We start from the raw sequence: 21486 nt of genomic DNA on the forward strand, positions 1-21486 counted from the left end.
ATACAACTCTGTATATAATAAATACAGAGTGGAAGGAGCTCCTTTCCCTCTGCTTTAGACTGTGAGGGAACAGACAAAAGGTAATCTTGGCATGTGCATAATAACATCAACATGCAGTGACATAAATGTTGGCAAAAGCAGCTTTTTCTATGAAGAGTCGGAATCAGGTGCAGATGTACCCAATCTGGGTGAATCTATATAATGTTTATGAAGTTTATTTTCCACTGTGTCTCAGGAAAAAATAGCAGTGATTACTTCAAGATGTATATTTAAACGGTGTACATTTTCAATAGATAAATGGTGATACTTTTGAAGTAGGTTGAATTTGCAATCTGAGAAGGCCTCCAGAATCAAACATCTTGGAGACAGACTCAAAAAAACAAAATATAACATTGACTGTGTAGCTAAATTAACGCAAAATATACACCAAAGCATATCCATTACATATTATCTAGACCAGTGGTCCCCAATGCCCGGTACCGGTCCGTGGATCGATTGGAACCGGGCCGCACAAGAAATTTAAAAAAAAACAAAACCATTTTTTTATTTATTTTGTTATTAAATCAACATAAAAAACTCAAGATACACTTACAATTAGTGCACCAACCCAAAAAACCTCCCTCCCCCATTTACACTCATTCGCACAAAAGGGTTGTTTCTTTCTGTTATTAATATTTCTGGTTCCTACATTATAAGTCAATATAGATCAATACAGTCTGCAGGGATACAGTCCGTAAGCACGCATGATTGTATTTTTTTATGACAAAAAAATAAATAAATTAAAAAATAATAAAAAACCATACCCCCTATAGCAGACCTGGGCATTCTGCGGCCCGCGGGCCGCATCCGGCCCTTTGTACGTCCCTGTCCGGCCCGCGTGAGGCCAATTATAAATTACAAAATAAATTTGAAAAAGTATCTATTTCGAGTGTGCAATACAACGGTGCTGCTTTTGTTTTGAAAAGCGTTATTTGTATTACTTCCGTGCGGACGTATGCTCGTGCGCGCAGCGGCAATCACAAATACAAAATACATTTTAAAAAAACATCTTTGTCGTGCGTGCAATACAACTGTGCTGCTTTTATTTTGAAAAGTTTTATATGTGCGTATGTCCTGTGAGGGAAGGCGCACAGCGACAAGTGATGCCCGGTTATCCCCGAGACGCTAAAAAGAGAAAAGTTGATGACGAATGGCGTGTTTTAAAAAAGACATGGACTGCCAAGTAAAGGTAAAGCCGTGTGCTTATTTGTGGTACACACGTTGCTGTGTTTAAAGAATATAGTGTAACGACCTGCTGAAGAAGATGTTGTCTTCTTGAGTTGTGTAAATGAGAAGTGAGGATAGACGTGCGTGTGGAAGGAACGAGATATGTTGAGCTGTGTTAGTATAGCTTGCTCAATAAAAGTTTAAAAAGAGCGTCAGACTTGATGTGCACTTCTTCTGGACGCTACAATTGGTGGCAGAAGTAAAACTTTGCGCATACTGCACTGTTTGTGTGCTACGTCATCGGGAGGTACGTGCCACGTGAGGAGCTCGCCGCAAAGAGAGAGAGAGAGAGACAGAGAGAGAGAGAGAGAGAGAGCGTTTACAGGTGCAGCCACGCTGCTTGCCACGGGGGGAATTCCGCCCTCAATGAAGACTCCCAGGTTTGATGGCAAGGCGAACTGGGAGGCATTTCATCCCACTTGTGACATCAATTGTAGCATCCAGAAGAAGTGCACACCAAGTCTGACGCTCTTTTTAAACTTTTATTGAGCAACCTATACTAACACAGCTCAACTTATCTCGTTCTTTCCAAAAGGAAAACCAATCCTCACTCCTCATTTCCGCAACAGCAACGCTTCTTCCTTCTTCGCCAATCACCTTACAGGCGTGCTACGTTCACAACAAAGAGGATGCAGGATGAAGTGACAGAAATTGAAATTTTTGTATTGTAATATACATCAGGAAGTGTTGTGTAAGAAAGTGTTAAAAATAAAACCATCAAAAGCCATCTGCTTTTGTATAAAGATAAGTTAGGTTAAATGAAAATATTATTATTATCTATCTTACGGTATATCAAAAATAATTTGAGCAAAATTTAATTGAAATATTGTCGGTGTGGCCCTCCAGCAGTGCTCGGGTTGCTCATGCGGCCCCCGGTAAAAATTAATTGCCCACCCCTGCCCTATAGTTTACTGTAGCTAATGTTCCTGTCTCCAATGTATAGCATGTTTATGTCAGTGGCTAATCAACATATTGGATGAATATTGTGAGATTTTCAGTCACAAACGTGGCAAAAACTGTAGCATCTCCTGGCTTGTAAACAATATTGTCTTTTTTCCCTCCTCTTGTATAAAACGAGGAACATGCGGTCTTGCTGAAGGGATAAGTAAGTCAACAGTGGTTTATTGCATTAGATCATGGCATTTCAGTCTCTCTGCTGCAGACTGGCTGGCTAGCTGTGGACCTTTTGCATTTTCCACAAAATGAGTTTTTAATCATTACAAATGAGGACGCTTGAATTTGCTGGCATGAGGCAGCTATGTAAAACGCTTACCGCTCGGTCAGATAAGAAATGTTTTAACCGTGACGTGTCCACAAGTGCATCCATGTTCACATTAGTATTTCTCCAGACAGCTTTAATCTGGTGTACTGGAGGACGCGTCACGCTGACAAGTTACAGATTCTCGCGGAATTAAATGAATGCAACCAAAGAGGAAGCTGCATAATTGGCCTCCATTCAAAGGGTCTGGACAAGCTCTTCTCTCGTAGTTTTAATTGAATTTATCATTTTAGAACAAATACCATGGCCACATGGTATGGAACACAAGCAAAACTTTAAAAACAGCAAGGCTGTAAATTAACATATCTTGGGATACTACAGTAAACATGCTTATTTTCCTCCTCAAAATATTACAACACATAATGACAACATTATGGTGTGGAATCATTTGACTGTAAAAATGTGCAAGCTAAAATGTATTTATTCCATTAACAAAAATGTGGAAAAAAGTGTGGATACTTTATGGATGCACTGTATTGTTAAAGAGGAATTTCACTTTTTAGGGAATTTTGTATCTCATTGAATGTTTAAGTCAGCAGGCTCCTTGCCTGGCCAGAGTTTCTGTAGGTTAGAGAGTATAATCCATGATATAGAAGCTAATCAAAGCTCAGTCTGTGTATCAAACGAGTCCCATTCTTTGCTGCCACATGAGGTTATGCAATGTTTCTATCTGGAACTCTTTAGGGAAGAAAGTATGATTGTTAAAGGGGAACTGCACTTTTTTTTTTTTTTTGCCTATCATTCACAATCCCTACGTAAAACATATGTTTTTCTTGTTTTATGCATTCTAACTCGGAAATAAACGCTAGCAAAAGTCAGCTAACATTTGAGCTTTTTTGAGTCATCTATTGTGCCCTTAAAGCCCTCTAAAAAAACCATAAAAAAACTGCCAACAATACTCCATTTACACCTTGTGATCTAAATATTAACCAAGTATTAGCGATAAGAGTTTTTATAAGTGCTAACACAGAGGAACTACTTTTAGCCACACCGTGATCACATTGAGCTCACTAGCTTGTGCAGCTGCCAGCTACAGTGTTTACATACTGAGCTGCTGTTACATTGCCTCTGAGTTGGTAAAAGTTCATTCTCGATTATAAAATAAGGTCTCAAACAAAAAGTCTTTCAATTTTGACAGTCAACATAGACCCTTTTTTATTTCATTCTGCGTGAGGATTATGATTAATTCTTCATCTAATGGGAAGATATAAACGCCCCACCAGTCGGCATCCCAGTGAGAAGAGACATTGTACAGTAAGTGGTTATTTTATATACCGTATTTTTCGGACTATTAGTCGCAGTTTTTTTCATAGTTTGGCCGGGGGTGCGACTTATACTCAGGAGCAACTTATGTGTGAAATTATTAGCACATTACCGTAAAATATCAAATAATATTATTTAACTCATTCACTTAAGAGACTAGACGTATAAGATTTCATGGGATTTAGCGATTAGGAGTGACAGATTGTTTGGTAAACGTATAGCATGTTCTATGTGTTATAGTTATTTGAATGACTCTTACCATAATGTTACGTTAACATACCAGGCACGTTCTCACCATAATATGTTACGTTAACATAACAGGCACGTTCTCAGTTGGTTATTTATAATGTACTTATTCAGCCTGTTGTTCACTACTCTTTATTTATTTTAAATTGCCTTTCAAATATCTATTCTTGGTGTTGGGTTTTATCAAATAAATTTCCCCAAAAAATGGGACTTATACTCCAGTGCGACTTATATATGTTTTTTTCCTTCTTTATTATGCATTTTCGGCCGGTTCGACTTATACTTTGGAGCGACTTATACTCCGGAGCGACTTATACTCCAAAAAATACGGTAGTTCTTGTTTAGCACTTAGCAATAGTGCTGGGAGCTGGATCTGCTTGTCACTCAGCTTCTAAACCTTGTAGCTCATCCTATGGAGCCAGAACACTGCCAGTAAGATTTGGTATCGAGAAAAAAAAAATACATTGTAGAAAAAGTTGCATTGGCACTGATAAAAGTTTTGGCAACAAATACTGTAAATACAAACAAATATTGTATTTTTCCAGTGATTGTATTTACTTGTTGCCAAAACTTGTTTCTGTGCCACTACAACTTTTTCTACAAAGTATTTTTTTTTTTTCAAACACTAAATCTTACTGCCGTTGTTTTGGATCCATACTCATCCTCCGTAGATTCAGGCTCAAAAAGATAAGGTTCTGGATCATCTCTTGTCCCAAAGTTATCGTTGGCTCTCATTAAGCCTGCCATAATTAGAAATAGTTGTTGCTGTTGAAGGAAATAGCGAACGTTGTGATGTACCTGCGAAATTAACACGTCGCCATAAACTTAAAATGAGCAAAATACGGAAATATTACATGTTATTATGACAAAAAAATGTTGCAATGGAAATTTTTTTTTAAAAAGGGCAGTTTCCCAATCACATTTTTGCTGTTACAAACATTGCATAACCTCATGTGTGGCAGCAAATAATGGGACTCATTTAATACACAGACTGAGCTTTGATTACCCTCCAAATCATGGATTATACTCTCTCTAACCTACAGAAACTCTGGCCAGGCAATAAGCCTGCTGACTTATACATTCAATGTGTTGTGATGTGGTGTCATACACTACAATCTCAACCGTAGCAGACAAGTGCACGTTCCCATAAAAGTCACATCGAGCGGCTCACACCTAACTTAACAGTTAAATAAACTCCATTGTCCCCTCGCTTGGGATCTGTTTCAACCAAAACACACAGTTGCCTTTTCTCTCACAGGAGGTACTGTATGTGGTGAAATAATGCATGCATTGTTTTCGAGGGACTGCACAGGCAGAAAGGTGGAAACAGGAGCAATTGGTTCATCAAGACCGAGTTAACCCCTTGAGCACATAAATTAATAAATAGGATACAAGCTAAGTTCTGATTATTTACTATAGGCACTTGTACAACCACATACCATGTCAACCTAACCTACATTCATGGAGCCATAGGCACCTTTCACACAGTGTGTAAAAAATATGTAGCACTTTGGTATAAATGTCACCGGCATGAAATGTTAGGACAAACACGACCTGGCAATTTTCCATATTTTCGAGGTAATATAAGAGCCATAACAGAGCATGTGTAAAGGGAATGCTTACATTCTTGTCTCCTCCTGTTGTGTTGAAAACAATTGTCCGGTAATTATTTGGCGTTGCCGTGTTAAAGCTCATTTGCACTAATTTCCAATTTCCTTTGGTTCTGTGTCAAAATTAAAGGTGGATAAATGCTGTTGTTCTGGCAAGATGTGCTCCCCATTGGAATTAATGCGCCCCCTGCATCTGCGCATGAATCCAAAGAATGTGGAAATGTAATTGTACTTGACAAGACCACATATTCCCTTTGAAATTAATCTTTGAGGAGTACAGTGTTTAATATAAATAACGCTATATTTTTGTATTTTGTCATTTAATATACATGTTCGGGGTGGTGTGGCTCAGATTGTAGAGCTGGTTCCTGGTTCGAATCCAGCTTCCGCCATCCTGGTCACGGCAGGACAAGACACTTAGCCACCTTGCATGTGCGCATTGCATGGTAGCTTACGCCATTAGTGTGTAATTGTGTTTGTGAATGGGTGAATGTGACATATAATGTGAAGCGCTTTCGGTATCGTGCAGTTATATTATAGCGCTATAAAAATACAGACCACTTACCATGTTTCACAATACAAATGGTAAAATGTACGATTTATTAGGTTGTATTATTTTTGCTGAGAAATCAAAAGTGCTCCAAGCAGTCCATGCATTTCGTAATTTTCGACAATCACATGAAACCGTAACCTAATATATCGTATATTTGATTGTTTGTAGTAGAGCTGTCTTTGACTAAAGATTCTCATAGTCAAACCAGGTTCGTTAGATTTTAGTCGACTTTGGCATTTCTTTTAAAAGAGTAATAAACAGATAATGATATGTAATAGTGTATACTGACTGGTCACTAAGTGTCAGTAACATCACATAATTTATGTGATGTTACGGCGTGGCGCGGTTGGGAGAGTGGCCGTGCCAGCAACCTGAGGGTTCTAGGTTCAATCCCCATCTTCTACCAACCTCGTCACGTCCGTTGTGTTCTTGAGCAAGACACTTCCCCCTTGCTCCTGATGGGTCGTGGTTAGGGCCTTGCATGGCAGCTCCCGCCATCAGTGTGTGAATGTGTGTGTGAATGGGTGAATGTGGAAATAGTGTCAAAGCGCTTTGAGTACCTTGAAGGTAGAAAAGCGCTATACAAGTATAACCCATTTATTTATTTATGTGCGCTAGCACGTACAGTATTGTTTATAGTGAATCAAGCTCCTAAATTTAATTAAACCTTTAGAAAATAAATAGTGTTTCAATAAAGTGAACACAACAAAGATCTTATTTGCGACTTTTTTCACTTCCAAAGAAGGCTAAACCACCGTTTGTGAGGACATCAAACTTGACTAAATACAAGTAGTAAAAGTCGTAACAGTTTCTGTACGTGAACCAGCAGAACGATTATTATCTTTGCAAAAGGAGCGCTACAACCCTGGGGTGAGCCAGTACATCCGCGCCGTGTTCAATTTCCAGCGTGCCGACCGCAGCATTCGGTTGGCAAGGGCGACATGATGGCAGGGCGAACTTTGTGTCTGACAGCAGCGCGGCCCTACGAACCTCGATCGCGTTCCACATGCAGAACCATCCTCCCAAAATATTGTTTGCAAACAGATGTGATGAAATAGAAGATATGTTAGGCCAAAACACGCCAGCTGATTACTTGACATCACACCAGGAAGCGCAACTGGAAGCAGCGGTCACTATCTTGTGACAGCCGAAATTATAAGCAGATAAGAATTATCTCTTACTCTCTGAAAACTATTTGTCTGCACGCGAGAGTCTTTAAATGGTAAATGGTTGTACTTGTATAGCGCTTTTCTACCCCTTTTTAAGGAGCCAAAAGCGCTTTGACAGTATTTCCACATTCACCCATTCACACACACATTCACACACTGATGGCGGGAGCTGCCATGCAAGGCGCTAACCAGGACCCATCAGGAGCAAGGGTGAAGTGTCTTGCCCAAGGACACAACGGACGTGACTAGGATGGTAGAAGGTGGGGATTGAACCAGTAACCCTCAGATTGCTGGCACGGCCACTCTCCCAACTTCGCCACGCCGTCCCCCCGTTTAAAGAAGACATGATAAACACAATATATCTATCCTCCCAACACACCTGCTGTATCTGCAGGTATTAAAAGGGGTCATATAAACTCTTCTTTTTCGACATTTAAAACACTTCCTTGTGGTCTACATAACATGTAATGGTGGTTCTTTGTTCAAACATTTACATAGATTATGTTTTACAGACCATATTCAAGTCGCTTTCTGACTGTCTCTTCAGGATGCGCCGATTTGTGGGTTTGACTGCATCTCCTGCCCGTCAGCTATGTTGTAGTTTCAGGTAAACCTTTATCAAATATGGAGATATCTGCTGACGTTACTAATGGGAAAATCGTGCAAATTTCAAACCACTCGTTGAGTTGTACTATGAAGGAAGGCTAGATGTTTTTTTTATAAATATCTCAGCCATTCCTCTATGGTTTGATTTCAAATTTTCGGGACTTATGCAGAACCCAAATACACAAAAACAGGTACCAATAGTTGGTTTTGCATGATAGGTCCCCTTTTAGTCGCTCCCCTCCCAGAGAGGACAGGGGAAAAGGGTGACTTAATATCAGACGAATCAGACTCCTCTGAATTGAATTGTAGAATCTTTGCCTATTTGAAGACAGTCCAAGTTTGTAGTGTGAAATGTCTATATCAAATGACAAAGTACAAAATATACCATTATTTATTTTAACGAATTCACCATTTTGTAATATTCTTTTAAATAGGATGCATGATTACCTTTCCGCATTTCTTGAATTAATACGCATTTGCAGTTGCATGAATTTCAGTGGGGTGCATGTCTCGCAAAAACACTGGAACCGCTAATGTGGCCAATTTGAGACATTTTAAGCTTTTTTTAAATGCAAAGATCTCGCAAAACTGTAAAAGCCTCCTTTGTAACACAGAATACGGTAGTTGTCGGACAACGACAATTTACCAGACAACAAAGCAGAAGAGGTGAGTCACGGGTGTGAAACGTCACGTCACATCCCTGTCCTGGCACAGCACAATTTCCAATACAGACACACAGGCGCCATTCCACCTCTGTTACGGCTCAGCGTAGGCGCAGTTTATATAGTACTGTGACACCGAAAAAAATCTTTCTTTTACCCAGTATGTAAAGGACTTCTGTACAACAGGCTATTTCAACTTACACAAAAACAGGTATTAACATAATGGTTTGTTCAGACTTGAATAGTGACTCTAATGTAAAACAAAAACAAGCATATTAGAGAAATTCAGCAGCACTGAAACTACCAAGGGATCAATAATGATATGATTTGAAATTCTAATGGTAATTATAGTTGATACAAGGGCACTTTTACTGACGTAAATTGGATTAAATGGATAGATCAAACAAAAGCCCGGTGACAGCCAATCACATCGTCTGTAAATACCAGACTAGTGACTCCTCGTGAATAAACATGGAGATGAACACCCCCTCTCCTCTTTCCTTACCCACACACACACACACACACACACACACACACACACACACACACACACACACACACACACACACACACACACACACACACACACACACACACACACAGCATGTCTGCGCCACAGCTGGGAAACATTAACTCCATCAGCGCAGTCAGAACCAGCACTTAGCACAAGGAACAGCACGTGTAGACTAACAAAAAAACGTTTGGACCAGCACATGGTTTCGTACGATAGTATGCGTGTTTTCCTTGGATCTAGTAAAGTGCACACTTTTGCCGCACGTGTGTGCCCGGGTACATTTGTTTTTAACTCTTAGGGACTGAAGGAGTTCTAGGTAAAAACCGTACTGTTTTTTCTAAGTAACATTTATCTGCTACCAGTTATTTTGTATAACATGTGCGAGTGGACAGTTGTGGACAAGAACATTATTTTTTTCAGCTTAAGGATGCCTTTTTCGGGATAACAAGGGACATTTTTCTTTGAAAGGTGACTACCAAAATGCTGGTGTGGTGGAGTTTGTGAGTGCACATGATGCCTTACCCATGAATGAGCCTGTGCTGCAGACGAGGCTGAAGAAGCAGCTCTCGGGCGGAAGTGTTCCACATTTACTGCAAAGACAAAGAGCACAGATATGAGTGGCATTATTTAGATGACTACACACACAATATTGTATGAAAGTAGGGAAACAATGAATGTATTCTTGTGCAGTGAGAACTTTTTGCACACATGAACGATTTGTAGGAGGGGAGCACAGCAGACGGTCGGCTAGAGGATAGAGACTGTCTGTGCCTGGAGCTGCTGCCCACCAAAGCCAACTCAGCTGACTGTAGTCACATGCACAGTCAAATCCACGCTTGACCCAAAAATATTACTAATATTTTTAGTTTAAGGAGTAATACCATTCACTTTATCTTTAAGTGACTTCTCTGCTGAGAGATCAAGGAAATTATCCAATTGTACCCAAATGGCCCTAAAGTTATTTGTTTACTACAACTAATATATCTTTGTTTATATATCTATACCATTTACTGTAGTGACAGGCAGAATAATTTAACGCTCTTCCACTAGATGGCAGAAGGTACATAGGAGGTTATGTGATGGCCAGGGTTTGTCTATTTGTTATAAAGTTAAGATAGCATCATAACTCAAAAAATTATGGGCATATTTTGATGAAACTTACATAATTGATTCGATTTTGGGGATGATCTTGATAATTTCTACTACCTTTCCATACGTTTACAACAGGGGTGTCAAACTCATTTTAGTTCAGGGGCCGCATGGAAGAAATTATATTACCACGTCGGCTGGACTGGTAAAATCATGGCATAATAACTTAAAAATAAAGAAAACTTCAGATTGTTTTCTTTCTTTTACTTTGGCCAAAAACAGAACAAGCACATTCTGAAAATTGACATATTACAAATAATCCTCTTGGCAAAACACTTGAAGTTAGTTGAAAATTCTGAGGAAAAAATTAGTGCATTTTCAAAAACACCATGAAGAACACAATGATCTTAGACTTTGTCTCAGTGTATTTACAAAGCAATTAAACTTTAAGCACTTCCTGTTTAGCATTCTCATGTTGGCAGTTCATTAAAGACGAACGAGTAGGGATGATGTTTGATAAGAAATTATCGAGTTCGAGCCTATTATCGAATCCTCTTATCGAACCGATTCCTTATCGATTCTCTTATCGAGTCCAGATAGGTGGTTGTATATGGAAAAAAACACACAATATTTGGTTTAACAAAAGCTCACTTTTATTATATAAGAAAACAATTTAATCTAATAAATAAATAAATATTGACTGTTACCCCCCTAAAAAAATCAAATCAAATAAATAAATATTGACTGTTGTTACCCAAAGTATATTAAGTGGGATTTTTCAGAAAAACAAATATATACAGTAACACAAAAACAACCTGTCTCTGTGATCACTATAGGTGTATAAATAATAATAGTGTTAAATAAAATCAGTCCCTTGGGCACAAAACTGAAAATAATACAGTTTTCCAAAAAGTGCAATTCTGCTGCTATTTGACATAACTGATTGTTATGATGCTTTGACATTTTTGCACTTTATTTCTTTATTGAAAGAAAATTCTATGAAGAGAAAAGTTCTTTGCAAATGTGGATACAATGCTAAAAAAATGAAAAGTTAAAGCTAAAAAAAGAAATACACTTTGAGTTAACATTATTTCTTTATATAGGGGGAAAGATGTTATGAGCTAGGGAATATAACAACTACACTACCCAGCATGCAACGGGAGTGACGAGCATGCGCTGTAGCCCCGAAAAGTGTTGTTGCATATCTTCACCCGGCAGCTAAGAAAGAGGTTATGAGCACGCTGTGAAAGTAAACGTCAAGAACTCAGCCAACCCGCCTCGTCTGCATTATTTATAATTAGACAGACAACACATATACAGTGTGATTTTGTTTTGTTTACAAGGAAAGAAAAACGAAAGTTAAAAAAGGGAGATGTCATATATGTATGTGCTGCGGTTGCTTTAAGAACGTTGTGACAGCTGCCGTAAAGGAGGTACGTTGCTAGCCTGGTTGCTATGTTTCCGGTTGGTCGTAAAAGTGTTCTTCATGTGTTTGTACCCTGCTCAAATCGCTCAGTAAAGTTATTCATTGGATTATACCTTTTGTTTTGAACTTTATTACACCTTGGAGCGCGTTTTCCCGTCCATTGTTTTTCCTGCTTTCCCTATCTGCGCCTAATGACTGAGCTACGTGACGCCATTTCTTGTGATGTCCCACGGAGCATTTCTGGTCGGGACGGGATTCGTTCCCAGGGATTCGAATAAAGAACCAACTCTTTTTCTTTACTATAGTGGTCTCGATAACGGGTACCGGTTCTCAAAAAGGGATTTGAGTCCGAGGACTCTGTTCTTTTCTTATCGAACAACCGAGAAAACTGGTTTCGAGTATCATCCCTACGAACGAGTTTGTAAAAGTAACCGAGTGTTCCCTCAAACTGCTTTTTTGGTGACATCTACAACTGCCACAACACATTCATTTATCATCATTCAAATATTACAATTATAATATAAACAAAACAATAATCAAAATGACACCATAGCCTAAAACAAGGTAACATAACTACAAACATAACCAAAGTAAACATAATAGATTTGATCATAAAATAAAATAGAACAATCAAGAAATGTAGAAACTGACATTTTTACAATGGAGTTCAGGGTGCGCATCGCTCTGTCAACCAATTGCGAGCGCTGCACGGAACTCTAACTACTTCAAAGATGATGGTCGAGTTAATTTAATTATTTTCATAACACTGTTTTGTTATTTTATCCGCTGAGTGGATGATTTACAATGAAAGAAGGTATCGTACGTCGATATTGCATTTGTCTGCCGCCATCTGCTGCCTGCCAAAACAGGAGCAACTGATTACTTGCACCTGCACTCAATGGAGTAGTGGCAGCCAATCCAGAGGGCGCTTAAATCAGCTGACACGTCATGTCATGTGTGACATGGGTTACACATGAATTGCTATTGCGACATCCAGTGAACACATTTAGAACAGCAGTTTCTTTCATTAAAAAATTGCAGCTCATTTTTATTCTTAACAAACTCATCTTGTGGGCCGGGAGCCAGATTAGACACCCCTGGTTTACTCACTCACACTCACACACACACTCACACTCACACTCACACTCACACTCACACTCACACTCACACTCACACTCACACTCACACTCACACTCACACACACACACACACACACACACACACGCGCGCGCGCACGCACACGCACATGCACACACACACACACACACACACACACACACACACACACACACACACACACACACACACACACACACACACACACACACTCACACACACTCACACAACAATGGCAATTTCATGTATCCTTTTCATTAATTATGTATTCACTACGGTTTGTTTGTCGGTGAGTTGATTACAACATAACAAAAATGTTATGGGCAGATTTAATGAAAGGAAATGCCAGAAATGGGATAAGGAACAATTAAACAATTTTGGGAGTTGAGCTGGATCACCGTCTGGATTCAGGATTTTTAAGGATTGTTTGCTATTGGGAGGAAGGGCCTGCTTTTTAGTTTTAGTTAACCTGTATCAACCTGTTGCTAAAAACACAACAGAATAAGCCCTTGCATGCTTGGTGGTACGCCGTGAGATTTTTTTTAATGTAGAATATGTTGGAGGAAACTGCTTCTTTACGAGCCATTAAGATGATCTAACCTTTTCAAACACAACTGGACCATATCTGTGACGTAATGTGTGACAATACATACTTTAGTTTTGCTTTTTCCATGTTTTTTGTCATAGCCGCAAAAAATGTCACTGGCAAGGGCAAAAAGTCTAATGATAACCAAAAGAACAGGAAACAGAAATATACTTTAGTTATTCATTAAAAAAAATGGTATGCTGCCTTTCCCAGGGTCAAGGGCAAGAAGTGGGGTACACCCTTTCAATTATAGGGCACATATATACAAATGACTCACACATGGACAATTTAAATTCTCCAACATGCATGGTTTTTGGGAAGTGAGAGGAACAAGAAGTAAAACCCATCCACGCACGGGGAGAGCATGCAATCTTTAGTCAGAAATCCCCAAACAGAAATTCACAACCTGATCTCCAAATTGTGTGGCTAACAACCAGGGAACCCAAAAAATTAACGTGGGCTAAAATATTAGACCAGCTCTGTTGAGTTTGTATTTTTCAGAGGTCAGAGCACTGCTGGTGGCCGTCTGTCAGCGGGATTACACAAGAACTACCACACCTGTTGTAGGGCTGCAGCATTGGCCAAGAAAAACATACCCAATTTAAAAGCACTTCAGACAAGATGCTCCCCTCTGGTTTTATCTTCATATTTCTTTTTTTTTTTTACATAACTCCCTTGTTAGTCTGTTTTATTTATTTGTTTTTCATGATGTACAATGTGATTTATTGGCTTTTCTTGAAAAGATTTCAGACAGATATATTACATAAACCACAGAACTATTCATGCTCCAGCCAACTTTTCATGTTCAGCTCTCAAAAGCCGGTCCAAATGTTAAACAAAGCAGCGCAGCATCTTGGTTTGTCACCAAAAGTACTGTAAGCTGACTCCTCTAAATGTGTGTGTTTACATGGTTATGTGCAACCTCTGAACTGCTACAATGGCAGGCATGATACGCTTGCCCCAAGACATTTTCCTAATACACGCGCACACACTTTGGGGAGAAGTGTCTTCTTTAAGCCCGCCCGCTTGCCTTTGATCCACAATGCAGCGACAGGGGTCGTGAAAAACAATGGCTCACTGTTCCTGTTTTTAATCAGCAGTCAGACACAAGCAACAAAGCGACGGGGAAGAGACGGGCAAGGAAGACGGCTGGAGGAGAGGCTGGAAGACTCACTGACCTGATGAGAGGTACGTTGTCAAGCGTGCAGCATAACGTTGGCCCACTCTGCAAATACAGTTCCTCTTCACACGACTGGTTGTACAACCTGGAACATAAAAATCATTTTCTGACACCAACCTTGCCTTCAGTCTAAATCACACTTCCTGGCATTAACATTGGGTAATATTTTGGTACAATTCATTATCATAATAAACTGTCAGGAGAGGTATTTTTCATTAACAATTTGTTTAACAGATGTCTCGAGTCCGACCATGGGATTAGATTGGGGCTGATATTTGCCTTTTTTTAACTGATCCTAGACTAGCTGATAAACTGCAGCGCCCAGCCGTGTCCCAGTGTTTACGTGCTAAAAATTGTACTCAGGTGAAAGATTCCTTCAAACAGTGTTTGGGAATTTTAGTAGTGTTAGTGTCTTTCTAGAACCCTGCTCAAAGGCGCCGTTTATCCACAGTAATGCTTCTAAAATACTATACTAATCCTCACCACCATGATGAAAAATTTACAAAGTTTATTCCATGTATTATTATTACTGAAAAAGGCATGGCTAAGCATTTTACACAATACACATACACTAAGCAGGACGACACAAGAAGCTAAACGCTAGCTTCAATCATTGACCAATAATTTTCGTCTTAGTTATCATCAACAACCTTTTTTTTTTCCCTGACTAAAATAAGACAATAACTAATCCAAAAAAATGCACGCTGACCAACGCAATGACGAAATTAAATTACATTTTAGTGAACAAAAAGGATAGGTGGGACAAGTTCAGAATATATCCAAACACAGCTCTTTAACAGCGTACAAGAGACGGGCCGGGAGTGAGTTTTGAAGGACGACCAATTATATTTCTTTGTGTGATAAGAAAATTGGATCGCCGCCGCCGGAACAACACTGTATGCATTTAAACAAATTACACATGGTAATAATTGTACACCTGTGAGAAAGAGAAGAGGACACTTTTCATTAGCAGACCAGTCATCGTGACTTCTCACAGTAAGCTGGCCAAAGCTAATACTACATTTAAAAAAAGAAAACAAATGATGATGAAAGTGTGGCGACATGCATTGTAAATCTGCTTAACAACACACGTAGACACCTGTGTAGCAGATTGAAAATATAGAAAAAGTGCCTCAAAGATATTCATTGACCTGTATAGCAAAAAATCTCAAACTGCATCATTACTGACCATAAGCTCATGCGACTTTTGTGTTAATGAAATGCATTGTAGGTAGCCTAAATAAAGGTGCTTTCAAGAAAACTTTAAGGAGGCCGTATATTTAACAATTTATATTTTACTCAACTCAATTTCTGTAATTTTAGCTGACTAAAGTGTTGTTTTAGTTCATTGACGACCTTGACTAAAACTAAATCAATTTAAACGACTAAATATTTAAAAAAAGACTGACTAAAACTAAATTAAAAACTGCTGTTAAAATTAACACCAGGGGTGATGGATACAGATGTCGATACTCTCAATACCAGTATATAAATACTAAAATGATTATATCGAACCTCGATCAAGTTTTACATGTAGAAACATCCTCCCAAATCTGTTAGTAAAATATTATTGTTTGCAAATAGATGTGATGAAATAGAAGATATGTTAGGCCAAAACACGCCAGCTGATTACTTGACATCACACCAAAAAGCGCAACCGGAAGCAGAGGTCGCTCTCTTGTGTCTGCTGAAATTGTAAGCAGATAAGAATTATCTCTTACTCTCTGAAAATTATTTGTCTGCACGCAAGAGTCTTTAAAGAAGACATGATGAACACAATCAATCTATCCTCCCAACACACCTGCTGTATCAGCAGGTATTAAAAGGGATCATATAAAGTCTTTTTTTTCTACATTTAAAACACTTCCTTGTGGTCTACATAACAAGTAATGGTGGTTCTTTGGTCAAACATTTGCATAGATTATGTCTATCTGTGTTGGCCCTGTGATGAGGTGGCGACTTGTACCCCGCCTACCGCCCGAATGTAGCTGAGATAGACTCCAGCACCCCCCGCAACCCTGAAAGGAACAAGCGGTAGAAAATGGATGGATGGATGTTTTACAGACCATCTTCAAGCTGCTTTCTGACTGTCTCTTCAGGATGCGCCGATTTGTGGGTGGTCTTATATCTTTCTATTTAGGCTTTGTATTGTTCTTATTTACAAACTCAGGGAATTGGTCTGTAGGTACAGCAAAGCTTAGAGGGCAATACCTAAATGATTCAAATAGGAGCCAAAAGTAGTTTTTACCTGTTAAGTTATTGTGCATTAGCGACTTTATTTAGTAAAAAAATGGTTTGTTTCATTCAATACCACATCTGATTTACAACAATACTAGCAAATTCTAAATGTAATAGGATGAGCTTCATAAGAATGTGTAATTTTGTTTACTTCAGTTCTATAATCTATTGTCAAACTATCAGATCGGGACTTGAAATCGGATTGGATCTGAGGGGACAAAATCAGATCAATATTGGAGGCCAAAAATGTTGATCGGGACATCCTTAATTTGTTCAAGATCTTACGTTTGTTCGTTTCAAAACAATAGTACCCCTAGTCCCCCAACCCCCTTATAATGAAGTGCAGTTCAAACCTACGGTTTCAAATATTTGACCAAATGACAAGAACCAGGAAGTAGTCTCATTACATGCGGATAATTGGAACTTTGATTCTGAGAATAAATACAGGAAACCAAGTAACAATAGGAAAACAAACATACCAGTTATCCACAGGGCAGACATGCTGGTTGTACAGGGCCATGGCATACCTGGAAGGGGAGAGCAGACGTGCGATCAACCAAAAGGATGTGACACCAATTCAGCACTTTTATGAGGTGTTCTTTCACATTCACGACCTAGAAAGTAGAAACCTTTGATAGTCCTCTTGAAGTGCAATTATAAACACCTATAACCAATAGGAGGGGCTGAGTAAAGTACACACCTTTATAGAAATTGATACTTTTTAATCGAGATGGCCATTTTTGGTCCTGCGTCCATGAAACTTTGCCAAAAAGGACAGCACTTAAAGGGGTGCCTTGAAGAACACCTCAGCTATGTAAATCACAAGTTTGGACCTCAAAGTTCTGTTTGCTAGGAAGGTTAAAATGTCAATGCAAGGATCTGCCGATGTGTTTATAGTGGTTCAAATTTCTCAATATAACAGGAGTACTTTACTGTCTTTAGGAATTTGCTGCAAAAATGTTTGTCTCCCAAGTTTTGAACTGAATTCACTTCAGTAGGCGGTATGGTTTCATCCTCGATTTGGCCCCCGGCCGCCAGTTGAATAGCCCTGCTCTACAGTAACAAGGTGGTATTGCACCGTGCATGAATTAAGAGTTACTTTACACAATTGAATACAGACAGTCGTGTGATTGAATTAGGATACCTCGTTTTTCCTAATGACTGTAAACTTAATCTTACAGATGAGTATACACAATGCTTTCCATATACCACTTTACTGTATTAGTGCAAAGCCAAGTCAACACATATCCTGACCTGCTACTAAGAAAAACCCTGTTGATTCAACCTTAAGGCCCAAGTGATGTGATATTCCTTATCACTCTTTTCAGTACTCAGTCAGGCTGAAGACAGATAAAACCTGTTGTTTGAGTCAAACTTGCGCAACATGGCTTCGGTCCAATAGTGGTGTTGAATTTGGCTCGGTCACTGACCAGCTACACCGCTCAGAAGTCAGTGACCGGAGGATCATGAGTTAGCGACCGCATTCCGGAAGATTAAGACCACTACGAAGTTGCATAATTTTAACGAGATAATCTATTTGGATTTTGATCACCATCTTGACGTTAAAGACAGCAGCGACTCTCCAGAAAGAAACATGGGGCAGCTCCAGTCTGTGATGGCCGCTTTGCGATGCCCTTTCTGTCCATACATGCACAAGTCCTTCGGGTGTAGAAATGTAAATGAGAAAAATATGAGCCAATGTGTTAAATACACAAGAGTGTGTGTGTCCATATTTTGTCCGTTCCTCTAGAAATCAAAATAGAAATTCTAACAGAGGATAGAAACTTAAAGAGAGACGCACCTTATTTGTCCCGATTTCAAGAGAGCAGTTCAGTGAAAGTTTAAGTGCCAATTAAGAATGTCTCCAGTGTCCTCGTCATACCAAGTCTTCTGATACATGCACACCTGCTCCGCACTAGACAAGAACGGGCACACAAACTGATTGATTGTGTTGTCAGAATACAAAGATGGACCCCTGCAATCATCTACATTCCGGGTAATAAAATCCACAAAAACTGGGAAAGCCAAATGCTATGAAGGACACACAATTAGGAATTACTATAAAAATGTGTAGGCCAAAATATGCTACTAAAGTTACAGAATTAACCAAACTGACACACAAGCTGCCAGTCAAGGGTTTTATTGTATGTGTTTTACTTTTTCTTTTGCCATTTCTAGCCTTACTGCACTTTGCAAAAATAAGTATTGCAGCCTCTAACAAAGGTGTTAAAGAAGAACTTAAGAAAAGAAGAACATTTGAAGGAGAAAAAATTAATCTAAAACAATGAAACCCAGCGTATCCCAATACATTAGTACCTCAAATTAAGAGCTCAATTGGTTTCACGAACCGAGTTCGTAACTCAAAACACACGTATCACAAATCAGCGCCTCCCATTGAAATTAATTGCGATCAATTTATTCTGTGCTTGCTCCCCGCCCCACAAAAACCCCCACCAAATTTTAAACATGTAATGACTTTTAAAAAGAAAAACAGACTTTTAGATAAGTAATGTTGTTTGACAAACAATACAATAGCATGCACTACAAACAACTACAGCAGTTGTATAAAAATAATGTAATACTATTGCATAGCTAATAATATTGTAGGGGCAGCTTCTCTGTTGTGTAACAATAGGAATTGTTATTGTTCTTTATGTTGCACAGGGACGTCTTTGAGTGACGGACCGGAGGTCAGAGTGTGACACTAAGCGACATGTATATCTGTGTACCAAGGATAATGCCCGACCGCCTAGTTTGCAGAATCAGGAGATAGAATGAACTAAAACACATCCAAGACAACACCAATACCGTCTCCATATTTTCATGGATAAATGTCCATTTTTTGGACGTTTTTCACGCATAGTGTGCGGAGGCTCGCTCCAGCGTCGTGATGACAGTGCTTCGGTTGAGCTGCCTCGCCGGGTCTGCTACACAGTAGGACAAGCTTTTAATGGTTTGTTTCTCTGATACGTTTTGGTGTTGTTCGCTTCTCCACACATTTCACTCGACCAAATCTCATTACAGAGTGAAACCTCTTTTTCACCTTGGCTACATACTGTATTGTCTTTATATGTGCCTCATGTCACTGTGCGCTGCAGTCGTATTTAGCAGACCAGTCTTACGTGTGGTAAAACCGGCGACAAATTAATATTACAAAATTGTCTCTCAGTACTATCGAGCAAAAGCTATTTTGTGACTTATGTCATTATCGTTTTATCGCCCAACCCCACACTGTATAGTTAACAACATGTATGTTGGTGACAGTTTGATCCTGAAGGGACAAGCGGTAGAAAATGGATGGATGGATGGGAAAAATAGGTTTAAAAATTTGAATAAAGTAGACTGACTTGCATCCTGGAACAACAGAGAGAAAATGCAAATAAGGCTGACTAATCTATTGATTAGTTAGTTTGATTAATTGATTAATTGGATAAAACACTCTTAATAGCCTCAATGCTTTTTTAATGGGAAAATAGTTTACTTAAATATTGTCCTACTAGCCATAATCTAAATTTTTCATTAATAAATGCACATCAACAACATTTAAATTACACTTTTAACATGTGTCCATTGACAAAATAACATATTTTCAAAATTATTCGCTGTTCGGCACCACACAGATCACAGAACCCACAAACCACTGCTCTCATGTGTTATTGCAGCAGCCATGCGGAAACTATGACCATGTATATAAAGTTCCGGCCACTCCATGTTGTCCAGATTTGCATCAATTGTTATTAGTTAAACGATTGATCAAAGCAACAGAATTTATATGTAAAAATTGTTTCTAATTGACTTATCGATTAATCGTTGCAGGCCAAAATGCAAATTGACTTCTAATGTATAATTATTTGGTTAGTTACTTCTAAAAGCAAGTTGGGTTTTTTTGTTTTTGTTTTTATGAATCAGTCCAACAAAATAAAACACAATAATAATACAATTCCAATTCTAAAACCAAACCAGGCCCAGCAACATTCAAAATAGCAATCAACAAAGCAATTGAGAAGACACACAAACATGACACAAAACAATAAAAGTGGTCAAACAAAAAATGATTAATATTAACAACAGCGTCAATATCAATAACAATTCCAACATAGCAGTGATTACAAATCCCTCATTTACATTATCATCAGAGCCATTTATAAAAAAAATTAAATAAAAACATTTAAAAAATTAACAATAGTGTCACAGTGGCTTACACTTGCATCACATCTCATAAGCTTAACAACACAATGTGTCCAATATTTTCCACATAGATAAAATAAGTCATATTTCAGGTTCATTTAATAGTTAAAACTAATTTAAATAATGGATCCCATATTCCAATATATGGCTCATTATTATCTAAACTAAATGCAGTTTTTTTCTACTGATATCATCTCCATAGCTTGTGTATACCAGTCAGTAGGAGTTGGACTATCAACATCCATCCATTTTTTTAATATTACCCTTTTTGTTATGATGCATATTGAAAGAATTGCATTTTTACTCTTCGATGACATGCTACTAAATTGATGCAGATCACCAAGAATACAAGTTTGCAGTGTCATTGGGATGTTTATATTTAAGAATGTGATTGTTTCTTTTGTTGTTTTCAACCATAACTCTTTTATTCGCTGACATTCCCATAATAAATGAACAAGAGTTCCCTCAGCTGCCTGACACTTCATACATAACTTG

The 21486-nt window shown here is 38.6% G+C and overlaps 1 protein-coding gene across 1 annotated transcript in view; it reads right to left on the reverse strand.

Moving 5' to 3' along the window:
• The window catches only part of zgc:154058 (Transmembrane protein 150A-like), a 65292-nt gene that overhangs the window by 26077 nt on the left and 17729 nt on the right, over positions 1 to 21486 (reverse strand). The window contains exons 3-5 of the mRNA XM_062057609.1: positions 17283 to 17330; positions 14564 to 14650; positions 9691 to 9758 (exon numbers count right to left, since the gene is read on the reverse strand). Coding sequence (XP_061913593.1) covers positions 9691 to 9758; positions 14564 to 14650; positions 17283 to 17330 — 203 coding nt within the window. The remainder of the gene's footprint in view (positions 1 to 9690; positions 9759 to 14563; positions 14651 to 17282; positions 17331 to 21486) is intronic.

The sequence above is a fragment of the Entelurus aequoreus genome, linkage group LG09, assembly GCF_033978785.1.
Source record: "Entelurus aequoreus isolate RoL-2023_Sb linkage group LG09, RoL_Eaeq_v1.1, whole genome shotgun sequence".
In the NCBI taxonomy this organism is placed as follows: Eukaryota; Metazoa; Chordata; class Actinopteri; order Syngnathiformes; family Syngnathidae; genus Entelurus; species Entelurus aequoreus.